This window comes from Euleptes europaea, chromosome 11, assembly GCF_029931775.1.
Source record: "Euleptes europaea isolate rEulEur1 chromosome 11, rEulEur1.hap1, whole genome shotgun sequence".
Lineage (NCBI taxonomy): Eukaryota > Metazoa > Chordata > Lepidosauria > Squamata > Sphaerodactylidae > Euleptes > Euleptes europaea.
Window position 1 is genome coordinate 69,704,362 of NC_079322.1, and position 24,963 is coordinate 69,729,324.

Below are 24,963 nucleotides of genomic sequence, written 5' to 3' on the forward strand. Positions count from 1 at the left end.
ACGTTATCCACCACGGCAGATACTTAAAAATATTAAAAGCTCGCCTTTACTACCGGTTGTTTTGTTAGTGGGCGGGATCCGGGAGAGTCCATTGCGTGGAGTAATAAGGGGGGGGCCGCCATGTCCAGCTACTCAAACCGCCGTTTTGTCCTCAAGGGAGACGGTGGAGTCGGAAACTGTAGCGCCTTCCAAAGGAGCCTAAGTTTCCTGATAGTTATCAGAAGTCGCAAAGAGCTCGGCGATACCCAGCGTTATTTTAATCATCTCTCCGCTCCCCCCCCCCCCGCTTGCCCGGAAGGGGTGGTTCGTTCCGCAGTGAGCGCCCTGTTCCCGCGACTAGGCTGCCTCTGGGAGGAGGGGGGAGGGAAGGGATAGGGAGACGCCGGCGGGCCTTGGAGGGGAGCCGCAGCCCTCGGTGGCCATAATAGTAATAATAATAATAGTCATCATTATCATCTTGGTGCAGCAAGAAGCTGCGGCAGCGGCGAGGCGGGCGAGACCATGGCGAGCGAAGAAACTCCTTCCTTCCACCGAGGTTTCCTCCGCTCCTTCCACCTGCAGGACTTCCCCCATCCCTGGTCTCCCCACCCCCCTCCGTTCCAGCGTGTTGACAGAGGCCGGCGAGAGACTTGGAGGGGGGGAGGGGTCATAGGGCACATTCTAAATCTGGGGGGCGGGGGGGAGAGTGTCGGGGGTTGGCGGCCGTTAACGGTTTAGAATGCCCAGCGCCGCCACCCCCCCTTTTCACTCTCCCCCTTCTCTTATGAGGCGCTGCAGGCCCTAGAAGGGCCTGGGCTCGGATGGGGCGGAGGGCCTCTTCCCTTGCCCCCCGCCCTGCATTAAAAGTGGGAGCAGTGGGATGCCAGGCTTCGCCTTTTCCTTGTGGCCTCCTCAAGGAAAAGGCCCCCAGTAGGCCTCGCCCCCTTCATCTGACAGCCTAGGCCTTCCCCAAAGAGCCTGACTTTTACGCCTTGTGGGGTGGGGGACCACAAGAGCGGAGGGCCTGTCCATGTGCACAGTGTGCCATCAAGTAGCCTCTGAGTTCAGCATCAGGGATCTCCAAAATGTCCTATCATGACCAGCCTTGCTCGTGTCTTGCAAACTGAAGGCCGTGGCTTCCTTGATTGAGTCGATCCATCTCATGTTGGGTCTTCCTCTTTTCCTGCTGCCTTAAACTTTTCCTAGCTTTATTGTCTTTTCCAGTGAGTCTTGTCTTCCCTTGATAGCCGCAGTTTAATCATTTTAGCTTTTAGCAGCATAATCACCCAGGTAAAGCTTTTAATGTGTTTTCTTTATCCTATTGAAAATGTCATTTTATGGCTTGCAAATGTGGCGGGGGTCGCAGGTTACTTGGCAATTGTAAAAGGGGGTCGCGACTCGAAAAAGGTTGGGAACCACTGCTCTACGGGGTCACCATAAGTCAGCTGTGACTTGACGGCACTTTCCACCACAACCATTTAGTGAAAGATGGTCATAACCTATTCCATTTTTTCTAATAAATCTTGGGAGTCTTGGTCATGGAGGTACTCTTTCGGACAGAAATCCATAACAAAATTCTCTTTATTCCAAAAGGAATTTTTTTTAATGGAAAAAAAATCTCTCTTGTTGAAACCAAAAACAATGGGAGCCTTGAGCACACATTACTAGGATCTTTCATCATAAAAATAAAAGAACTTGCAATGCTATCAAGATGTCCATAGGTTTCAAGGCATTTTTAGTATGTTTTAATATAAATTCTGCAGTCATTACTATGACTATCAGTAATCCCTCACAGAAAATGCAGGCACAGTAATTGATTAGATAGGCATCTTTAAAGGAGAAATAATCCTTCTATTGTAAGAATATGGAAATCAAAATTCTATTCCTGTATTTTTGAGAGGCACATTTTCTACCCCCAGCTAATTTTTGCTTATATCTGCTGTTAAGCACAAACAGTAATTTTGTATATCCAAACAAGCATCATGGCTACTTCTGCAACTGTTTCGGAATTAAATTTTAAATACTTATGCGATTAAAGGAAACGCGTGAAAAAATGAAGGCAACAATATTGTCCAAACATGTTCGCTACTTATGTGGATGCTCAACGTGAACAAATTCTAAGATGGAAAAAGTGTTAAATTTACATATTGCAAGACTATGAATGGCAAGAGGATTGTGTGTACTCAATGCCATTCGAAGAACTAATCAATCAAGGCTGGTGGATTAGCTAAAAGAAAGAAGTGGTTAGTGTGTTTTAGAAGCCAAAGATAAGGAACAAGAGGAGGGTCAGTCAATGCCAGATCAACTTATGATACTAAATGCTTAACATAACCAAGGACGGTGCTTTTTTATTATTAAATAAGCAATTTTCCTATTTATATGGAGTGGACTGTAATAGACATAAAGGTGCATTTGTAACTCCCCATTGGAGACTGATTCAACAATTTTACAATTAAACGAAATTAATTCTGCTTTCAAAAATTCATTGACCTAAGCTTTTAACAAACAATTTTCAACCGAACATATCATTGCCAATATTTACAAGTCCTTAAAAGTTATATTTCAGTGGCACTGCTTTTATTTGCCATATTAATATTTCTTTGCAAATGTATGCTCATCCATATCACAGAAGAAGAAACAGCTGCTACTCACGGGAAATCTCTGGGGTCCTACGGCAGGTCTTGGCTGGGTTGGGACTGGCAGCAAGGGCACTGAAAACAAGGATCACACCTTTGAAATCAATTTGTTTTAGCCGAGACTCCATGCCATTTTCATAAACCATCACATATACAGGCAGCTGCCTCCCCCATTCCCACAAATAGATGCAGGCACTCAAAATTAGTTAATAGCATGCAACAGGGCAATCAGGAACCTAATAGCATCAGCTACAAAAATGTACAAGTCTCATTCTTTGTAGAACTGGACGATCTCTAGGCAATTTACCATGTATATGTTTTCTAAAGGCAGCTTGCCATATTGGTTCACACACCAGCACTATTCAAACTGAACTAGTCTGAATTTCCAACCACGCTTCATTAGACACATGCCTGTACTCAGTGTTGCCCCGCCCAAACGTCAGCAGTAATACCACTGTAAGTTAACCCAACTGCATGGAAGTTTTGCAAATTTTGTTCTGCTTCCTAGCATCAAAAACATTTGGGGGAAAATGATCTAATGCCCTAAACAGAGTGTGACCTTGTTTCGCATGTTTATTTTGACTTATAAGTGAACTTAAGAAGTATTTCATGTTAATTGTATCCCTCATTAACAAATACCTGAACTGAAACATCTATGAAAAAAACGGAAGGTTGGAAATTATCTGGGGAGGGGTAATAACCAAAAATTTAGGGACAATATATAGAATGTGCATTCCTCTTTACGTTGTTCAAATTTAAGTTTAAAAAAGGCTTTGGAAACTGCTACACTAATTTTAGCACATGTAAAGAATTGTGTGTGATTTGCCCTGGACATGGTTGTCCACTCATCTGTTTCAACAGGGTTCAGTTCTCACCCACGGAGGTCACTGGGGCATATTAGAGTGCCAATGACAATATCCCTTCCACAACAATACCCCTTCCATCCCTTCAACTGTCTTGTTTGTGGGCTTCCTAGAGGCACCTGGTTGGCCATAGTGTGAACAGACTGCTGGACTTGAGGGACCCTTGGTCTGATCCAGCATGGCCTTTCTTATGATCTTATGTGAGAGGAGACAAGTAAAATAAGAATTCCAGCTTTTGTTTTGATCTGACCTGCTGGCCAATCTGGTGAATTTACAACCTGATTTCTTATTTGGATTGTATATGTATTTACAGTATTACACCCCCCTCACCAAATCCAGTTAATGGTCTACAGAATGTTTTCTGTGCCACATTACTGGAGAAAAGTGAGTAAACATTAATGAAAGGCAGGACATGATACAAGGCCACAAATGAGCCAGTCCTAAGGTCAGAACTATTTATGTATATAAACTGCATTTGTTGCCTCACTTGACTTTCAAAAAGAATTTTGTTTTGAACAAAAACATTTACGTGCAGAAACTACATAGGCAGTAATCCCCAAGGCTGTGCACACGGGGTACAAACGTTTTCTGATTTTCCTTTAGCCATTTCTTTGTGTCCTTTCCTCCACTCACCCATCTATACAGAAATTACGGCAGGAAGAAAACAGTAGACACATAAAAATGGCTCCTAAACTGCAGCTTAAATGGGTTGGGGGGATTTACTCAAGACAAAAGGCATACGGTGGTATCACATGTTGCCAGTGTAGGGGTGCAGCTGGGGCAGCCTGCAGTACCCAGATTGTAACCTGGTGTCAGGCAGGTGAAATATATATCACACCTAATCTACTCCATTGGCTAACCACTCGTCTCAGGGCCACTTTAAAGTGCTGGTATTCACCTCTGAATGGTCTGCTTTCATATGAACCGGCCTGCATACTAAGACCTGCCTTCAGTGCCCTTTTCCACATGCCACTCCTAGCAACAGTTCTGCAAGGTGACCACATGGAACAGGGCCCCCTCAACAGCAGTGCCGAGATTACTGAATTCCTTCCCCAGGAAGTCCACCTTGCACTGCATTTCATTCTCTTTAGGAAGATATAGAATCATAGAGTTGGAAGGGACCACCAAGGTCATCTAGTCCAACCCCTTGCACAATGCAGGAAATTCCAAACTACTTCCCCCCCACACCCCCAGTGACCCCTACTCCATGCCCAGAAGATGGCCAAGGTTCCCTTTCTCTCATGATCTGCCTAAGGTCATAGAATCAGCATACAGATGGCCAACTAGCCAGCAATGCTGATTCTGGGTTCCTCATATTTATTGCATTAATACCCCCCATTGTTCCCCAACTGGGACCCAAAGAGGCTACATCATTCGCTTCTCCTCCATTTTATTCTCACAACCACCAGAAGAAGTGTGGCAGAGCAAGGATTCAAACCCGGGTCCTCTCAGATCTGAGCCTGACACTTTAACCAGTACGCCACACTAGCTGTTGCTGAGATCTTTGTCCTGCCCTGGTCCTACTGCTACTGGATTAGCAGTCTGCATAGGTGCTTGTTTGCCTTTAAGACTTTTTTTTTTAAGTTCATTTTTTTACCTTTGAGTTTTTGTTGATTTAACTGTTTCACAGAATCGTTCCTTCTCCGTTAAACTACTTCAAGAGCTGTTATTAGCTAAATGACTAGAGACTAATACAGGTTGAGTATCCCTTATCTGGACTGCTTGGGACCAGCAGATCTTTTGGATCTTTCCGTGTGTTGGAATATTTGCATATACATAACGAGATACCTTGGGGATGGAACCCAAGTCTAAACACAAAATGCATTTATGGTTTTTTTAAAATTATTATATTATATTATATTATATTATATTATATTATATTATATTATAATATATATATATAGAGAGAGAGAGAGAGAGAGAGAGAGAGAGAGAGAGAGAGAGAGAGAGAGAGAGAGAGAGAGAGAGAGAGAGAGAGAGAGAGAGAGAGAGTATACACTTTATACAAATAGCCTGAATGTAATTTTAAACAATATTTTCAATAGTTTTGTGTACACTGAACCATCAGAAAGCAAATTGGGAGTGCTGCTGAGGGCCTGAGAGTAATGCCTGCATGCCGACTCAGAAAGTCCGGTTTTCGGGTCAGTCCGGATACCGCATGTCCGGATAAGGGACACTCAACCTGTATTTCTAAACCAATAAATAAAATGCACGGGTCCTCTTGAAAAAAACCTCACCTTGTACGGGAGTTACAACAGTCCCTTTGAAGTGTGGGTTGATGTGTATATTCTTTGGCTGCTGAGAGGTTGCTGGAGGAGGAGTCATGAGTATCCTTGGAGTTTCTAGCTGTGGTGGCAGATGCATCCCTTGAGGGGGAGGCGGGGGTGTATGATGCTGGGGGGGTATCGGAAGCAGACCCTGCAACGGTGGCTGCTGCTGCTGCTGCTGGAACAGATTCCTGATGGGCTGTTGATGAGGAAACATCCGTTGTGAATGAGACTGAAATGACAAAGCAAATAAAAATCAGAATTGCTTGAAATTACATCATTTTTGCGTTAATGAAAACACCACCCCTACCCCGCAGAAGAACATAGGGGACTTCCTGAGAGGGGAGGGGGCCGTGGCTCAGTGGTAGAGCATCTGTGAGGCATGTAGAAGGTCCCAGGTTTAATTCCCAGCATCTCCAGCTTAAGGGACTAGGCAAGTAGGTGAGATGTGAAGGAGTAGGTGATGTGCCTGAGACCCTGAAGAGTCGCTGCCAGTCTGAGTAGACAATACTGACTTTGATGGACCAAGGGTCTGACTCAGTGTAAGGCAGCTTCATGTGTTCATAATTAAAGGAGGTTGTATAAATGCACTGAAGATAGATCTATCAACAGGTAGTAGCTCTGACAAATAAGTAGAAACTCCATGTCCAGAGGCAGAATTCCTCTGAATTCTACCTGCGGTGGCAAAAGTGGGAGGACACTCTTGGCCTTCTTGCCTACTTGTATGTTTTTCATTCTACTCGACTGCTGTTGGAAATAGGATGCTGGACCAGACGAGACCTTAGTCTAATCCAGCAGGGTGCTTGCTTATATGTCACGCATATATCCTCCCCCAAGATACTTAGAACATCCCTAAAATGGCATGTTCTCTGCCCAAACACAGATTACATCTAGAAGATCAAGAAGAAGAACAGTTGGTTTTTATATGCCGACTTTCTCTCCCACTTAAGGGAGACTCAAACCGGCTTACAATCACCTTCCCTTCTCCTCCCCACAACAGACACCCTGTGAGGTAGGTGGGGCTGAGAGTTTGTGACTAGCCCAAGGTCACCCAGCTGGCTTCATGTGTAGGAGTGGGGAAACCAATCCAGCTCACCAGATTAGCCTCGGCCACTCATGTGGAGGTGTGGGGAATCAAACCCGGTTCTTCAGATCAGAGTCCACCGCTCTAAACCACAGCTCTTAACCACCACACCACGCTGGCTCTCTAAGCACTCTGTTGGCAATAGTGGCTTAGCTTGTGGAGACCAGGCCCTACGAGGAAAGGCTGAGGGAGTTGGGAACGTTTAGTCTAGAGAACAGGAGGTTGAGGGGGGACATGATTGCTCTCTTTAAGTATTTGAAGGGCTTAGAGGAGGGCAGGGAGCTGTTCCTGTTGGCAGCAGAGGATAGGACTCGCAATAATGGGTTCAAATTGCGGGCAGAGAGGTACCGGCTGGATATTAGGGAAAATTTTTTTTACAGTAAGAGTTGTTTGACATTGGAATCAGTTACCTAGGGAGGTGGTGAGCTCCCCCTCACTGACAGTCATTAAGAAGAGCTGGATAAGCACTTGTCAGAGATGCTCTAGGATACGATAGGGCTGATCCTGCATTGAGCAGGGGGTTGGACTAGTTGGCCTGTATGGCCCCTCCCAACTCTATTAATCTATATTTTAAAAATCCCTCATTGTTTAGAAGTGGGGCAGTAAGGATGGGCACCAAACCAGCAGAGTATTAAGGGTACCGTAACGGTTGGTTGGGTTGCCAGCAGCGCAGGCCGGTGATCCTTCAGTCTGCCCCGTTCGTGGTCTCTTCTTTGTTCTCCCATTCCATAACACATCAAAGGCCCTCCTCGCCTTCCTCCTCTTCTCGAGCCATAGCGCCCCTGCTTATGCTGCCGTTCCCGCTCTTCGAATTCAAGTAATGCTGCTTTGGCTTCTGCGGAAAGTTCTAGTGTATGAGAGAGGTGGGCACAATTGGTATTTGCCAGAAGGATTAAAAGAGCAATCAACATTTTGACTGTTGCCATGATAGAATTACACTACCCCCTTCGATAATATGGCATGCACCCCAAGACGACTGACTTACATTTAATTCACATAATCATTTCCTTATATCCTTTTAATTTGCAAATGCGTTAATTTGCAAATACATTTTTCTGTTCTTTTCAAAGTAGTCCCCCTTCCCATAGCAAGTTACTGAATTTAAAAACAGGTTCCCACCCCCACCCCCCAAATTTAACTAAGTTTGGCTTTGGGAAGATAAGCAGTATATAACAGTTGTTGGGATTTCAAGATCTAAATTTGAAACTCTTTGTATTAAATTCCTTGTGTGTCTCTGCCTCATTATGACAACTAATGTACATTGAGAACATATAGCTACTAATGGGCAAAAAAATCACTAGATTCACAGGAGGCTGATCCCACTGCCATTCTTAGTGTCTGGCCTGATAACCACCTCTATTTTTTTTTAATTTCAATTTTAGTCCCTGCTTTCCCTTCCAGTTTAAGTAAAGCTCAAGAAATTCCTGGAGAAATGACAATTTGTTTTTATTACAATTTGAAACAGAAAGGGTACAGAACAACAGGATACGAAGTAAACAAAGACATATTTTTTAAATAAAATTATCAAAGTATGCTACTAATTCTGGCTTATCTTCTGACCAGGCAAACAATTCTCTTGCCCATAAAACCAAGAGTACACTCCAGTGGTAGGAGATTCAGCTGTCATTGTCTAAAAACCCTTTTGAAAAGATCTTGCAACCCCTTGTAAATACTCAAATGTTACTTGACTTCTTCTGGGAGGCTATTCCAGCTATCATTGCAAAGCACAGGCCTCTCCGGCTCCAAGTCAGCCCCCATTTTACACTTGTGCTACGCAACCTACCTCACCTAAAACCCTTCCAAGACAAGAGATTTCCCTTTCTGTTTGCAAAGGCAGGCGCTGCCTCCATTCCATTCATGATGAAAATATTTAACATATTTTTGCCAGCACAGACACCGTCTCGACTGCAGAATCCTTTCACACACCTAATGCAATGAATCAGCAATTATTTTTCTAGTGCCTCCAAGTGTCAAGATTCATTTTGCCACCCTTGGTAATAAAATGGTTTCAAATGACATCTTTAATCAGCAAGTAAGAATGCTTTCCTCCAATAGAGACAAGCTGTCACAAAAGGTCACCTAAAAGTGACAGGAGGGAAATTACGTTTGTAATTTCAACTGAAATATTAATTTCTCTTTTAAGTGTTTTCTCAACTTATGTCTAGATTTTAAAGTAAGGAAATGTAGCTATACAACCAAGTTTCATTTTTATACCATTATTCCTATTAAGAGCAATCAGTAATGAGAAAAAGTAATATTTATTATGCCAGTTCCACTATATACTTTACTCCTATTAAGTTGACTCCTAATGGACATCAATTACAGCAGATTTTGGAGGCTCCGGCTGACAACGTTTTATCAAAGAAAAACTTAGCTGTAAATCGCACAATTAACTGGAAGACTTTAAAATACTGCATTTAAAATTATTTTCAAAGTATAACATTCTTACTGCAGCACACATATCAATAAGTACCCTTAACTTATATTTATAAATCTTCTGAAGAATTTTTCATAGACTCCACATGAACCAGAACAGATGGGCCCATGTTGTTGTGTCACCATAAAGGTAAAGGTAGTCTCCTGTGCAAGCACTGGGTCATTCCTGACCCATGGGTGACGTCACATCCTGACGTTTACTAGGCAGACTATGTTTATAGGGTGGTTTGCCATTGCCTTCCCCAGTCGTGTAAACCTTCCCCCCAGCAAACTGGGTACTCTTTGTCACCACAGCTGGTCTAATTTATTAGAAAATCTTTATCCTGCCTCTCCAAAGAACCTGTTTGAAGCCACTTACTAAGGGCACTTTCACACATGCCAAATAATGCACTTTCAATCCACTTTCAGTACATTTTAACGATCATTTGCAAGTGGATTTTGCCAGTTCACACAATAAAATCCAGCTTCAAAGTGCATTGAAAGTGGAAAGTGCACTTACCGTATATACTCGCGTATAAGCCGAGTTTTTCAGCCCAAAAAAAGGGCTGAAAAAGCGGGCTTCGGCTTATACGCGGGTCAATACGGTAGGGGAGGGGAGGGGGGGAGGGAGGGGGGAACTTACCGCCGCCATCTTTTCCAGGCCAGGAGCGGCCTCCAGAGCCCCCCTGCGGCAGCGGGGAGGGCGCTCAGCCGCCCCCGCCGCCTTCTCCCGGCCGGGAGGGGCCTCCAGAGCCACCCTGCGGCCGCGGGGAGGGCGCTCAGCCGCCCCCGCCGCCTTCTCCCGGCCGGGAGGGGCCTCCAGAGCCCCCCTGCGGCCGCGGGGAGGGCGCTCAGCCGCCCCCGCCGCCTTCTCCCGGCCGGGAGGGGCCTCCAAAGCCCCCCTGCGGCCACGGGGAGGACGCTCAGCCGCCCCCGCCGCATTCTCCCGGCCGGGAGGGGCCTCCAAAGCCCCCCTGCGGCCACGGGGAGGGCGCTCAGCCGCCTCCGCCGCCTTCTCCCGGCCGGGTGGGGCCTCCAAAGCCTCCCTGCGGCCGCGGGGAGGGTGCTCAGCCGCCCCCGCCGCCTTCTCCCGGCCAGGAGCGGCCTCCAGAGGCCCCCTGCGGCCGCAGGGAGGCTGCTCCGCCTCCGCCAGGAGCCCAGAAGGTAAGTCTGCGGGGGGGGAGGGGTTATAAGCCGACCCTCGGCTTATACGCGGGTGCCTAATTTTTCCCCATTTTTGGGGAGAAATTAGGCACCTCGGCTTATACGCGGGTCGGCTTATACACGGGTATATACGGTATTCAGCATGTCTGAAAGTGCCCTTAGTAAAACATAATAAATAAATAAAATGTCTTGAAATTCATTAATTTGTTTAAACATTAAACATTAAAAACATTAAAGCATTAAAGCATTAAAAACCACATAACACACTGCACAGTCTAAAGCGAGTCTCAAAAGTTCAGGCTAGAAGCCTGAAAGACTATGGTAAAAGATCAACCCCATAATTAAAATTGCCAAACATCCCAAGAAGAGCCCCCCCCCCAAAAAAATGAAAGGGCTTTCATAAAGGGAATAGGACAGCTAACCTGTGTTAGTAACATTAATAAACCTCCCTTAGCCAGAACTTTTCCAGCTGAGTGGAACCCTTGAGAGCAGTTCCCTGATGTTCCATTTATGAGAATAAGGAGTATGGATGAATTGCTCTACAGCAGGGGTGAGGAACCTCCGGCCCGCGGGCCAGATCCGGCCCGCGACATCATTGGCTGAGACCCGCGGACTCTCCTGCAGAAGCCGCCGCCGTTGCCACCGCTGGAGCGGGCGCAGATAGCCGGGCGAGTGGGGAACAGAAGCCAAGTGCCAGCACTCGGTATGGCCGGCGGCTTCTCCGGCGCCCTCTGGGCCTGTGCAAGGGGAGGGGCGTGGCTGGCGGGCGCGAAGAAGGCTCTGCCCCACTCCGCTCGCCTCTCACAAGACTGAAGCTGTGCCCCACCGCCACATCCCCCCTCGCAAGTGGGTAGGAAGGAGCCCCCCTCAGGGCAGGCCGGCCGGTGGGAGTTCCCCCCCTGGGCGGGGGGCTTAGGGGCCTGGGCAAGCCAGGCAGGCAGGCAGGCAGAGAGGGGCGCTGGGCTGGGCTCCCTCCCTCCTTCCCTCCGTGCCAGACGGGCCTCCTCTGAAAGGGGTGGGTGGAGGAGGTGGCGGCGAGGCCCAGCCGGGAGTGGGATCCTCCTCCTGCTGCTCGCTCCAGGCACGTGGGAGGCAGTGGGGCCCGGCACGGCCCACAGGCGAAGGGCACGGTGGTCAGGCTGGTGGCTGGCGAGCCGCAGGGAAGGAAGTCGGGCGGGCGGAGGCTCTGGGGCCCCTCCCTCCCTCCTTGCTGGCGGTGGACCCGGCTGCGAGGGGGCAGCTGTCAGCGGGGCAGGACGCTGAGCCTCCGTGGGAAGAGAAGGGTCTCCCGGCGCCCTGTGCGCTACGGGCTGTTCTGCGCGCCCCCCTTCTCTGCTGAGGGGGGAGGAGGCGGGGGGCCGTGTGTGTGTGTTTGGAAAAAGTGGGAAGGCTTTTTCTGTCTCTGGCCATTCATGCACCGGAGGTTTTGCCTTGGATTTGCCGCTCTCCAGATGCACATTTCCCCATCCGAATTCTCAAAACTCATCAATAAGCCCCCATGCAGAGTTTTGAGAATTTGGAGGGGGGGGAAATGTGCATCTGGAGAGCGGCAAATCCAAGGCAAAACCTCCGGTGCATGAATGGCCAGAGACAGAAAAAGCCTTCCCGCTTTTTCCAAACACACACATGGCCCCCCGCCTTCTCCCCCCTCAGCAGAGAAGTGGGGGGGCGCGCGCGCAAAACAGCCCACAGCGCACGGGGCACCGGGAGACCCTTCCCTTCCCGCGGAGGCTTGGCGTCCTGCCCCACTGACAGCTGCCCTCTCCCAGCCTCTTCCTGTCTCCCTCCGTCCTTTTCTTTCCCTACTTTTCTTTCTTTTTCTCCCTTGCTCCATTTCTTTCTCTCCCTATCTCTCTCCCTCTCTCTTTTCTTTCCCTCTTTCCGGTGGCTTCTCCAGCACCCTCGGGTGGAGGGGCGTGCAGTCCTATTCCACCATTGAACTGCCCACAAGCCACCCTCCAAACACCTTTCCATTTATCTTGATATGTAGAGAGAAAACAGTAAGGAACTAGGGTTGCCAATCTCCAGGTACTAGCTGGAGATCTGCTATTACAAGTGATCTCCAGCCAATAGAGATCAGTTCCCCTGGATAAAATGGCCACTTTGGCAATTGGACTCTATAGCACTGAAGTCCCTCCCCAAACGCCGTCCTCCTCAGGCACCACCCAAAACACCTCCCACTCATGGTGAAGAGGAACTTGGCAACCCTAGCCTCCCCCCCGCCCACCCACCCCCGCGGGGAGATCAATGTTCGGTATGGCCCCCGATTGATGTTATAAATATGCAAATGGCCCTTGGCAGGAAAAAGGTTCCCCACCCCTGCTCTACAGTTTAAAAAAGACAGCAAAAAGGACTGGATGATACCTACACAATCCCAGGCAACGTCTGTCAATGTAGCCTGGAAATCTGACATCATTATTCAGCTTCGTGCAGAGCTGGTGTATAAAAATGTAATGCTGGTACCTATGAATCAAACTGCTTCCAATCCCCTGGCTTCAATATCCATTATGTTCTCTGCTATGCATGCTAAAATATCCCAACAGAGCTCTTGCGCATGCTGCCGCTCCACAAAACCACAGCCTCAAATGGGAATCTAACAAAGACAGGCAGTAAGAGCTTAAAAACTGGCTTAGTGGATCACACTCCAATGGACAGCCCCCCCCTCCCCCTGGCATCGGAAACACAAAGTGAAATAAATGTGTACATTCATCTCACAATGGTGCAGATGTATTCACCTTCCTACACTGTGTGACAAATGTGTCGTGTGTGAGGTGGCCCACAGGCATTTCTAGACCACAAAATCAAGCCATAAAGTGCTGTTGGATTACGACATTAACAATATTTAGGTTCCACCTTCCAGCTACAGTTCTCACAAAGCAGTTTTATGAAGCACATGAACACATGACGCTGCTTTATACTGCATCAGACCCTGGGTCCATCAAAGTCAGTATTGTCTACTCAGAGCAGTAGCGGCTCTCCAGGGTCTGCCTAGTCCCTTTAACTGGAGATGCTGAGGATTGAACCTGGGACCTTTTGCATGCCAAGCAGATGCTCTACCATTGAGCCACAGTCCCTCCCCAAATAATGTGCCTCACCCACAGCTGTAGTAACTTAACACAACACACCCCTAAATCTGCTGCACGTTGGGATATATCAGTTCACAGCACAAATTCAGTTTGCCAACTCCACAATGTCTTTGTACTGATCTTGAAGCTGAGAATATCTCAGAAGGATGCTTGTTTGCATGTACTCTCTCAAGATGACACACTGGGAGTGTAAATAATTTATTAGTAATCCTGCTGGTTCCACCTCACTATGATGACAACATGAGTCTTAGATTTCTTTCAGTTATCATTGTTAATCAGCCAAGCCTTCCAGGAGAGGAAAAAAGAAAAAGAGACGATACCCCATGCTAAGCGCACACTGGGTGTCACCCTAGAAGAAAACCCGTTTGTTCTCAAATTAGGAATGACAAGACACATCCAGATATAACCAGAATGTGTCTTTTTACTTATGTAAAACTGCTTCAAAGATCTATAGCTTATAAGCCAAACATGACTTTTACCACATATTTAAATCTTTTCCTTCAAACAGCTTCTCATTTTGCACCCAGTAACAGTCTCAGACAAAGTCAACATTATCTGGAATTAAATCATCCTATCAATACCAAGCTAAGAATAATATTTTTAGGAAGGATTCACGTAATACAGCACCTCGGCTTCACTTTTATCCAGGGCAGCTTACAAAAAAGCTTAGTCTAAAATAACCGTCACAAAATCCATAAAATACTACCGCATATAATACATAAAGAGGGTATTCTTGAGAATACTGAAGCTCAAGCAGATACAAATGTTAATTAATGAAGATTAAGACCAACTCACCTTGTATTCGCATCATCTTAACCTTTGACAGCAAAACTTTATTTATGATTCATTACTGTTTGCTTTAATTAAAAAAACCTACAACCCTAGCCCCTCCCCAAATCTTACCCAAGGTTTCTGGAATGTTTCTTCGTTCTCTTGTGACATCTGATAGCCTAATGATTGTTCCTTCCTTCCGTTCAGTTTTGAAGCGTAATCGACCAGACTCTTCATCATCATCATCTTCCTCATCAGACTCTTCTTTGGGTTCCTCTTGAAGTTCCAGATTATCCATAACTGCCTGGAACATAATAGAACATGAATGAATTACAGACCTGTCAATTTTTTTCAGTACAGCAGAGTTAAGGCTAAAGCACAGGTTGTTGAGTATCAAGACCATAATTCACAGCATCATATATGCAGCACACTGCATGCAACGATCTCTTGAAGATCCAATCATCTGAAAGGAGGTAATCATGAAGCCTGTTTTGAATAGTGTCCTCCCTAGACCCAAATGATCTGAGTAACTATAGGCTAGTGGCAGATATCCTTTTCTGGGCAAACTCCTTGAGTGTGTACAGGCTGGACTGTTCCACACTTTCTCAGATGAGTCTGGATTATCTTCTAGATCAGGGGTCCTCAAACTACGGCCCGCAGGCCGGATCCGGCCCATCAGGTTCCTGAACCCAGCCCCTTTAACCGGTCACTTCCTCCCAGCTCCCTACACACAGCCACCCTCCTGCAAAAACAAAAAGGTTAAACGGACGTGGGCGGCAAGAAAGCAATCAACTGTACTGTGTGGCGGGCGGTGAGGCCCTGGGACTTCAAGTCCCGGCATGCAAAGCGACGCGCATGCGCCGTTTAAGCCTGCGAGGTGCGGGTGTGGCTGGCCGTAGAGCCGAGATTGGAGGGAAAAAACGAGAGGAAAAATTTTCGTTTTTCGGGTCCGGCTTGTCTGGAATGACGCCTCCATGGTGCGTTGGGGGGGAGAGAAGCGTGGGGAGGTAGGGGTAGCGGGGCGGCCGACAGGCGAGCGGGTGGCAGGTGACGCGCGACTGGCATGTGTGAATATGTATACAAGTGAATATGTCTTTCTCTGCAAGGTAGGGCAGGAGGGGGCGTGTATGGGGTTTAGGAGGGGGGGAGTTGTGCATTAGACGCCTTTGGAGCTAATGAGGGAAGGAAGGGGTGTGTGCAGGGTGGGGGGGTGTATTATTGGTCCGGGAGTCATGTTGCCAAATTCGCATTGGCCTGTTAGGTGGGGTGTGATCTGCAGAAATCCTGGCATGGAGCAAAACATCCGAGCCTGCCCGCTGCAGGTCAGCCCCCCCTTTCACGGGGCTTCTTCAAAAGTTGGCCGCTCTGCTGGGAGGTGGGCAACTTTTTTATTTATTTATTTACTTACTAATTTCATCCCCTGCCTTTCTCCCCCTCGGGGACTCAAAGCAGCATACGTCCTTCTCCTCTCCTCCACTGAATCCTCATGACAACCTTGTGAGGTAGGTTAGGCTGAGAGTGTGTGACTGGCCCTCCTAAGAGGGCTCCTGCCACAGCTGCATAATGGGTGGAACGCTGCAGGGGAAGCGGATGGTGCTTTTTTCCTAGTGTGGAGAGTCAAGAAGTGGGAAAGGATTTGCCCTGGGTTGCACAGCCTGGAGAAAGTGTGCCTTTCAATGGCCTGATGCAGTGGGGTGATAGCAGCTTTTTCTCCTCTGGCTCTTTTGTCCATCCTCCTTTCCCCTGCCTGCTGTGCAGTTCATCTTCTTTCAGCAGGCAGGAGAAGGAGGCAGAAAACAGTGTTGAAGGAGGACCAGGTGAGAGATGCAGCAGCTGCCCCTTCTCCTTCTGCAGAAAGGGCTTTAAAGGGATGAGTTGCAGACCTGTAGATTGCAACCTGGCACTTCCTGATCGTTGCCAGCCATGCAGCTGCTCAAAGCGCAAGTATCTGGGCAGCCAACAAGTTGGCATCCTTAGGTTGATGGGGGAGAATTGCAGATCCATGCAGGCTCCTCCAGTAGTTCCCTTTGAACTATGAACTCCCAGAGTCACCTGGCAAGCTGTTGTTGGAAAAAGACTGCTGAACTAGATGGACCTTTTGCATTAAAGCACTACTGAACAAATAGTCCCTGTTTTTAAGCAGCATTTGTTAATTTCCGAATGAAACATCTGAAATCTCCAACCAGATCCAGACTAACTGATGAACACTTGCATCCCTTGCTACAGCTAGCAGCGACAAATATGGAACTGGATATTGACCATCTCATTAGTCAAAAGCAGGCCCATACTTCCCATTGAAATATTATAAGTTTATGTTGAATAAAATCGTTCTTCATTTTAAATATTGCATTGTTTCTCTTATTTTTTGTGAACTACAAATAAAATATGTGCAGTGTGAATAGGAATTTGTTCATATTTTTTTCAAACTATAGTCCGGCCCCTAACAGTGTTTGAGGGACAGTGAACTGGCCCTGTTTAAAAAGTTTGAGGACCCCTGTTCTAGATCCACTTAATTCTAGTTTCTAACATAGTTTTAAATTAAACTGCTTTAGTTGCCTTGAACACCGAGAGGCAGGAACATGGCCCTGCTGCTACTTGACCACTCAGCAGCTTTTGAGTCTATCAACGATGGTACCTTTTTGATTAAGGTGGCCAAGATCAGAATCAGCACTGCTCTCTTGTGGTTCCAGAGCTAGCTGCCCAATCAATGCAAGAAAGTGGTACTACCTGACAACTGCCAGACCACCGGGAATTGTTACAAGATGCCGCAAGGTTCCCTTCTATCTCCTGTACTGTTTAGCATCTATGACACCACTGGGAGAGGCTATCCAAGGAGGCATTACTAATAATACTGATATTCTGATACTCTGCTTTACCTTTTGAACCAAATAAGATGAGATGAGTGGATGTCCAGAGATGAAATGGGATGGCTAAAGAGAAATGAACCCAGATACTACCTATGGTACTATTGGTCAGTAATGTCAGTCAGTAGTAGTAAAGAAGATCACTCTTGGTGAAGCTGCAGGGGCCCCCCGAACAAATTCTTAGTTTTAGAGTATTTGTAGATCAATATTTGCAGATCATGCCCAGGATGTAACCCACTCTTAACAAGGCATGAATTGGCCACGATTATCTATGTTCTGATAATCTGCAATGTGCTCTATGAGAGGTAGCCTTTGAAGGCTAATCAGAAGCTTCAACTGGACTAGATTTGCTGTCTGGTGTGAGCTACTGGGAACACATCTTTGCCAATGGTGAAATGACTGCCTATTAATATCTGGGTATTTTATTTAATTCATTTATATCCCGCCTTTCTCCCTAATGGGGATCCAAAGCGGTTTACCTCATTCTCCTCTGCTTCATTTTATCCTCACAACAAATCTGTGAGGTTGGTTAGGCTGAGTGTGTGTGACTGGTCACCCACTAAAAGCTTCCATGGCAGAGTGAAGATCTGAACCTGGATCTCCCAGATTCTTGTCTAATGCTCTAACCACTACACCACACCACGGTTAGAGGTGCCAGGTGAACCCGTTTCTGTCCACCCCAAGTTTTTGCTAAGTTCTGTTCTACGTGGTTTATCTTTCTTGATCAGAAAGCACGAGGCAAAGACTCTTGCAGAATATAACTAAAAATAAACAGATTTCAGCTGTTGCCAATGGCTTCAGCTACAAAGTGAGATGGCATACAGAATTATCCTCCTCTACAGTTTCACAAACTTTACATAGACCTTTATTCCCTCCACCCAAAATTTTAATATTTTAACATTTGAGAAGGCTGTAATGCAGGATACTGAGAAATTGGGAAAAGGACTAACACATATCTGGAATAATTTATCATGTAAACATAATCTCTTAGTGCAGAATCTCAGTAAGGATACTCCTATCATTATAAAGCTAGCTGATAAAGGGGGTGCAGTGGAAAGTCAAGATACAGTGGATTATGTACAGGAAGTTAAGGGGCTCGAGTTGTTTACATCTTACTATGTCCATGTAATCTCTTGTATGTGGGAGCAACAAAACATGCTTTGAAAAATAACCTGTCCAAACATTGTTATAAAATTAGGTAACTCAACTTTGAAGCTCTTTTGGTAATGCATTTTGGTGACAAACACCATCAACCCACTGATTTCAATTTTTTCATTAATGAGGAGATTCTGTCCAGGCCTCGTTAATTTCACAATATTGATAAATTAATATTTCAGAGATGCCTTCTGGATTTTCACACTGGCCAGATTAATTCCCAAGGGCCTTAATGATGATTTGGATTTGACTGCCTTTGTGTAATATGAGATACTTTCCTTTTTGGTTTCTGCCTTGTAAAGATCTGAGTCATCATGACAAGGCAATTTTACACACTTGCTGTCCCTTTAAATTTCAAATACTCAGTTCACACATAATTCTCATTTACCTTGGCCTCTCTGTTATCACAGCTGTATGTGAAAAGCTGGTTCACGGGTATCTTTAAGACTATAATTGTGAGCTTTTTAACTTCCCTTTGTTGCATCCTTCCTTTTCTTTGCACTTTTTTACTCAATTAACTAGCTTGTATTTTAATTGTTACAGATTTATGATTTACACGCTTTGTGTTCTATGATAGGCTGATACAAACAGTGTTTATTTTCGTTGCTGTAATGAGTCCGCTTAGATGTTGTATCGCACATGCTGTGACTCTTGTTTCTTAACAGACTGTTCACAACAATTGTACAAGGCCAGTTTCCAACAGGAATCCCACAGAAAAAAAATCATTCTGAAGGTATTGTAAGGGAGACTTAACTAGCTGGCAAATCGTGAAGACATTGCATTTGTTATCTGGACATTTAGTCTTGTACAATTTGTGTTCTCTTGCTAAGAAAATGTTACATTTATTGTAATTTGTTATCTGGACATTTAGTCTTGTACAATCTATATGTTCTTGCCAAGAAACTGTTACAATTTACTGGGATTGCCTGCCCTGTATAAAAGGTTTTCTGCAACAGTGGTGATTTTGTAGGTGTGATGCTGTTAATTTGTTTTTACACATTTAAGTACAATTGTTCTTTTTCTTTTTGTGGCCTCTGGTATTTAGTATCCTTTGCATTTTCTTACAGCGGTCTCTCTCCTCTTTTCGCTCTTTTTCCAACCCAGAAGAGCCAACAAAAACCACACACTGATATGTCTGTCTTGCATGGAAATAGGCAAAGTGAACTATGAAGTGCAAAGGGTATGAACCCTTTGGTGCGTAGATGGTTATCGATGCACATGCCATTGCACAAGAGGGTGGGCTTGGATTATTCCAAGATACCTAAACCATTGGTACAATGCGGTTACAAGAAATATGATTCAAGGTTATGCGCACGTGGAATTATATGCAACCCAGTGCCATGTTGTTCACAGGCTGTGTTCTTATTCTGTTCTGTTATGAATGCTTGCACATGGCAGATGTCTCACACTGAAATCCTGAAATAACACTTTGATACTTACATATCACCCCAGTTCTATCCCATTTTCCAGGGAGATCCAACAAGTTTTATATGTCCCTTCTCCTTTCATATCATGGTAATGAAACCATCTGTAAGGTGGGTACATTTTGTGCTCTGGCTTGTTTAATAAGGAAGGACCTGGTTATATATTTTTATTAATTATGCATATCACACGGAACTTAGTTTATAACGAGGCTATGATTTTTAGTGTATGTACATATTGCTTTGTATGTGCTGTTGATTATGCTATTGCTGGCTGATCTGTGCTCGTTATAAAATTAAGATTTGTGATGCAGAAGATGCTTTAAACACTGTTCCTCCACCAGCTTTAAACATTGAGTGAACCAAAAGGACTGAAGAAAACACTAACAAACCTGGGTGCGGAGGGGCTGAGTTTTTGTTTTCTTAAGAACATGGAGGGGAAAAATTGCCTCCCTGTCACGCAATCTAAGATAAAGCTCCAACTTCCTAGTTGGAAAGAACCTGAGAACTAGGATGAAGACCCTTAAATCCAAAAGGTAATATAATCCTCTGCCTCAAATACTGGCAGTGAAAGAGAAGAGTGGCAGCTAGTCTCTTCTAGAAGAGGAAAGCAAAAATAAGCGCGTCAGACAAAAAATGAACTTATTGCTCAGTTGATAATTGGTCTTCTCGTGGATGGCTGCCCTAAGTAGCTCTAAATTTCCTGTCTCCCATCTGGGGGCACGGTGTCAGCTTATCCAAAAGTCTTGAAGTGTCAAGTGTCGGGACTCTTGTACTATACAGTTCATGGCATTTTCATTAAAGGGTTTGGCCTTGCTTGAGACTGCACCTCCCTTGCATATGTGGCTCTTCCGGCACGGAGAGAGATGCAACAGTCCAGGAAAGGAGAAGCTTTTACAGCCAACTGGCTTTACTGAAAACTGCTGGTTAAGAATGAAAACTATTTACCAAGCAGATAATCAAAGATGTATGTTAGATTCATTTCAAAGAGTTGGAGTGACTAAAAAAAAATTAAGGCACTTGTGTACAGGGTACAAGATAGTAAATGTGCTAGGCAAATCTCTTTTTATAGGACTTTCATGACAGAGTGGGGATTTGAGCCAGATCTCCCCAAGCCTGGCCTCATCCTCTAAGCACAACACCACCCTGCCCTCCTTCAGGGACAAGTCAATTCCCATATAGACACAAAGGATGAAAACAAAGCAAGGAGTTTGTAACATCATGCAGGGTGGTATAGTAGTTGCATATTATCCATGTATAGTCTCATATGGAAATAAATAAGTATTCATTGGTTCCTGTAGGTTATCCGGGCTGTGTGACCGTGGTCTTGGTATTTTCTTTCCTGACGTTTCGCCAGCAGCTGTGGCAGGCATCTTCAGAGGAGTAACACTGAAGGACAGTGTCTCTCCTCTGTTACTCCTCAGTGTTACTCCTCTGAAGATGCCTGCCACAGCTGCTGGCGAAACATCAGGAAAGAAAATACCAAGACCACGGTCACACAGCCCGGATAACCTACAAGAACCAATGAACTCTGACCGTGAAAGCCTTCGACAATAAATAAGTATTCATTCACTATGGAGTGCTACTTAACAATTCTGAATTTTAAGTCAAGGGAAACTGATGTTTATCTTTCAAAGCAATTCTAGATATTCAAGTAGTGAAAAAAAAATGACTTCAAATGCCCAGGTCTTGGGCATTTCCCCTTCTCTCTTAACACAAACTCATAACACAAAGGTAACACTGGTATAGGAGTTAAACATATGAGAAGGGTAGGGGCGAGGAAAACTAGGGAAAGAAAAACATTTTGAGGCTTAGTCACTAATGTGACTAAGGGAGGGGCTGTGGCTCAACGGTAGAGCATCTGCTTGGCAGAAGGTCCCAGGTTCAATCCCCGGCATCTCCAGTTAAAGGGACCAGGCAGGTAGGTGATGTGAAAGACCTCTGCCTGAGACTCTGGAGAGCCAGGGTCAGTCTGAGTAGACAGTACTGAATTTGATGGACCCAGGGTCTTATTCAGTATAAGGCAGCTTCATGTGTTCACAGGAACTGTGACTATCCTGACATTGATATCACAAGGGAACACGTTTTAAAAAGGAGGGCTAACACCAGGATGAACAGAATAGTTTTTCTTTGCACTATTATACTTCAAAGATGCAATACTGGCGCCAGGGATGCAACAGCTTGCATTTGTCCTTAACATAACGGCATAGTGAATTTCAGACTCTCTTGAAATCCCACCCAGTAAACAACATTTTCATTCGGGATTTCAACTCTCCAAAAATACCTCTTCCGATTCATTTGCAGGTGTCTGGGTGTCAGCAACTTCTCCCAATTCTTCTTCAGCTACGTATTCTTCTTGTTCTTCCATTACTTGCTGCTCACCATAAGACTGCATATAATCTTCATCCTATAAAAAATTGCAGATTGTTATTCCCCCCACCCCGTTCATTTATTAAGAACCAAGTACAACTGTAAAACTCTCAATCTCTTAATTGGAAAAGTGGCTGGAAGGTTGTGGGATCATTTCTTCCCTCAACCCAACCTAAGAAGAAAACCTTACCCCCCCCCCCACACACACACACAAAGAGAAGATCATCATCTGGTATCACAGGGATCTGCTCTGCAGAACACTTCGGGGAGGGGGGGCTACTTTTTTCAGCCTAACCAGTCTTGCCCCTTTAAGCAAGAAAACAATTTCAGCAGTTAACAACTGCAAGGCTGGAAAAGAGGGCTGACCCATACACACACCTCTGCCACCAATTACTGCAACCCATTTAATAAACCATTAAAAAAATTATTGTAAATATTTTTGACAACTGTTAAGGCTGAAAAGTGGACTATAAAAACAACAGAACTCTCCCCTTTTACAAGAATCTCCCTGTAACTTCCACAAGCCAAGTGGAACCAGGCAGACCAGGAAAGGCAAGCGAGAATTTGCGCAAGGGGCACACAGTCCCACAGCTACCTGCTCATCTCTTAAGAGATAAAGCGTACACAGGGTGCCCTGGGCCCCAGCAGTGTGTGCCAACCTTTACCACAGACATATAACAGAAGGCTGTAGTGACAACTAGTGTAGCTAAGCTATTTCAACACATTCAGTCATCTTTTCACTCTGCAATCTCTTAAAAATACAAGGTAAGTCAGACACAATTAGTCAGACACAACTATTCATCAAACTGTTATGATATTTTTCCTTATGCAGCTGTTCCAACTGTGGTTATGGAGGGGTTTGGTCAATTCAAGAGCAGCCATACACTGCAATAAAAATACTTCCACCAATAATTTATCTAATTTTCTTTGTTTCTCGACAATATTACTAGCAACTTAAAAACACTAACAAATCCAGTCAACTATCATAGCTGGACTGTAGTAGACGCTGAACAAACAAGAAATAAGGTAAAATTAAACGGCTGCCAATTAATCTGCTAACCCACAATTTTGCCTTGCGAAATATTTTGGTTCTACCTTTCAACTAAAGTCAGAGCAAGCTCTTCAGCAAGTCCCTTCAATGGGAACCAATTATGCATATGACATTTTCTGAAGTAACCTCCAATCTCTTTATTCAGGTTGAGACAGTTCTCAGTTACAAAAAAAAAAAAAAAGGATGAATGAGCAGAACATCAATCACTTTCAAATATTAGCACCTTAAAGATGTCTTTAGCAGGTCAATAATCTTTTCACCTTCGAAGGACTTTATCAGATCTTGTCTAAAGCCCGGATAAAAGCTTTTGCATTAAGTACTCCTGACAATTCGCTGTGTGTCTCCACCACACAAAGCTGTTTTCTTCCTTAAGGATACAATCCTCAAGGTCATGATTCTCAACTGCCTTCCAGAATGACAAAGGAGCATTACCTACAGCCAAACAAGCTGTCAACACAAAACTTTGTCACAGCCTAGATAAAGAAACTGGCAGACAGTGATAATAGGTCTAATTTCCCCCCCATCCCTAGGGAGGTAAACAGATTTCAGATCAGTCTAAAAACCTAGACACGTGAAGCAACGTTATCTCAGGAAATACAATAGAAAGAAACTCACTGGAAATTCATCTAGCGGTTCATTGATTTCAAGATCTAGCACTTCATCATTATAAATCTCTTCTTCTCCCTGATCTTCACCATATTCTATTTGGTCTTCTGTTAGTTCAGCCTCTGGGCCTTCATACTGCCCTTCTTCTGTGTACTCTTCAGCATATTCTTCAGGCATGTCTGATTTGTTGTAAGCCAGTTCATCCTCCCCTTGTTCGTATTCTGAATCTTGTTCAATGGATGGATCGTTGGCTCCCTCCGAGAGCTCAAAGGATGTAACCATGCCAGATGTAGTATTAAGACTTACCGAAACATCCTGGGTACTGTATTAAGATAAAATACAGAAATCTGAATAAAATGAAAAGATCTGTTACCCGTATTTTGTGGGCAGGGTCTGAGGAGTCTGTAGTGTGGGCAGAATTCAGTTTCTTCATTAACCAGGAGAAAAAAATATAGCCCACGTGTCAACTTGACTCCACGCCACAAAAGCATAATGCAAACTTCCATCACAGCTTATCACCAGCTGCAGGCTATTTGAGCAGAGGGATCAAACCAACCAGATGGTCTAACAGGTTAAGTTGGCAAGAGGTTCTATAGACTAACCGAGCAAACGGCTTTCAATTTTAATTCCCATTTTAACAAAGAGGCACAGCATGAGAACCACTACTACGACGTCAGTTTCTCATTCTTTACTATATCAAATGTTTGAATTATTTTACAATACTTTTCTTTGTTTTTAGGAACTAATGCTTCTTTAAAGGGTGCATTTGAACAGCCTTCACTGGAATTTGCATCGAGTCCTAGAAAGCTTACATAACTACAGCTGCCTCGAGTCTCCTATCCAGGATTGCACTAGCAAACAGCTCAGCAGTTGCTAATTCGGTTAGCCACCTAGAAATCCACAGCTACAATAACTTTTGTTTAATCTACTTTGCTTTCCAAAAGCAATAAGGAATAGCTCTTTCTCCAACAACTATGATATGAAGTATGGAGATGAACAAATTAGTGCAAATGATAATAATAATAAGAGTTGGTTTTTATATGCCGACTTTCTCTACCAATTAAGGAAGAATCAAACCAGCTTACAATCACCTTCCTTTCCCCACAACATACACCCTGTGAGGTAGGTGGGGCTCCAAGAGAGCTGTGACTAGCCCAAGGTCAACCAGCTGGCTTCATGTGGAGGAGTGGAGAAACTAACCCGGTTCACCAGATTAGAATCCGCCCCTCGT

At 45.0% G+C, this 24,963-nt stretch overlaps 1 protein-coding gene across 1 annotated transcript in view; it reads right to left on the bottom strand.

Annotated features, from left to right (window-relative positions):
* The window catches only part of RBM33 (RNA binding motif protein 33), a 104,513-nt gene that overhangs the window by 68,578 nt on the left and 10,972 nt on the right, over nucleotides 1-24,963 (bottom strand). Inside the window, exons 6-11 of the mRNA XM_056857126.1 lie at nucleotides 23,742-24,054; nucleotides 21,990-22,112; nucleotides 14,398-14,569; nucleotides 7,471-7,676; nucleotides 5,716-5,977; nucleotides 2,632-2,690 (exon numbers count right to left, since the gene is read on the bottom strand). Of these exons, the coding sequence (XP_056713104.1) occupies nucleotides 2,632-2,690; nucleotides 5,716-5,977; nucleotides 7,471-7,676; nucleotides 14,398-14,569; nucleotides 21,990-22,112; nucleotides 23,742-24,054 (1,135 nt within the window). The remainder of the gene's footprint in view (nucleotides 1-2,631; nucleotides 2,691-5,715; nucleotides 5,978-7,470; nucleotides 7,677-14,397; nucleotides 14,570-21,989; nucleotides 22,113-23,741; nucleotides 24,055-24,963) is intronic.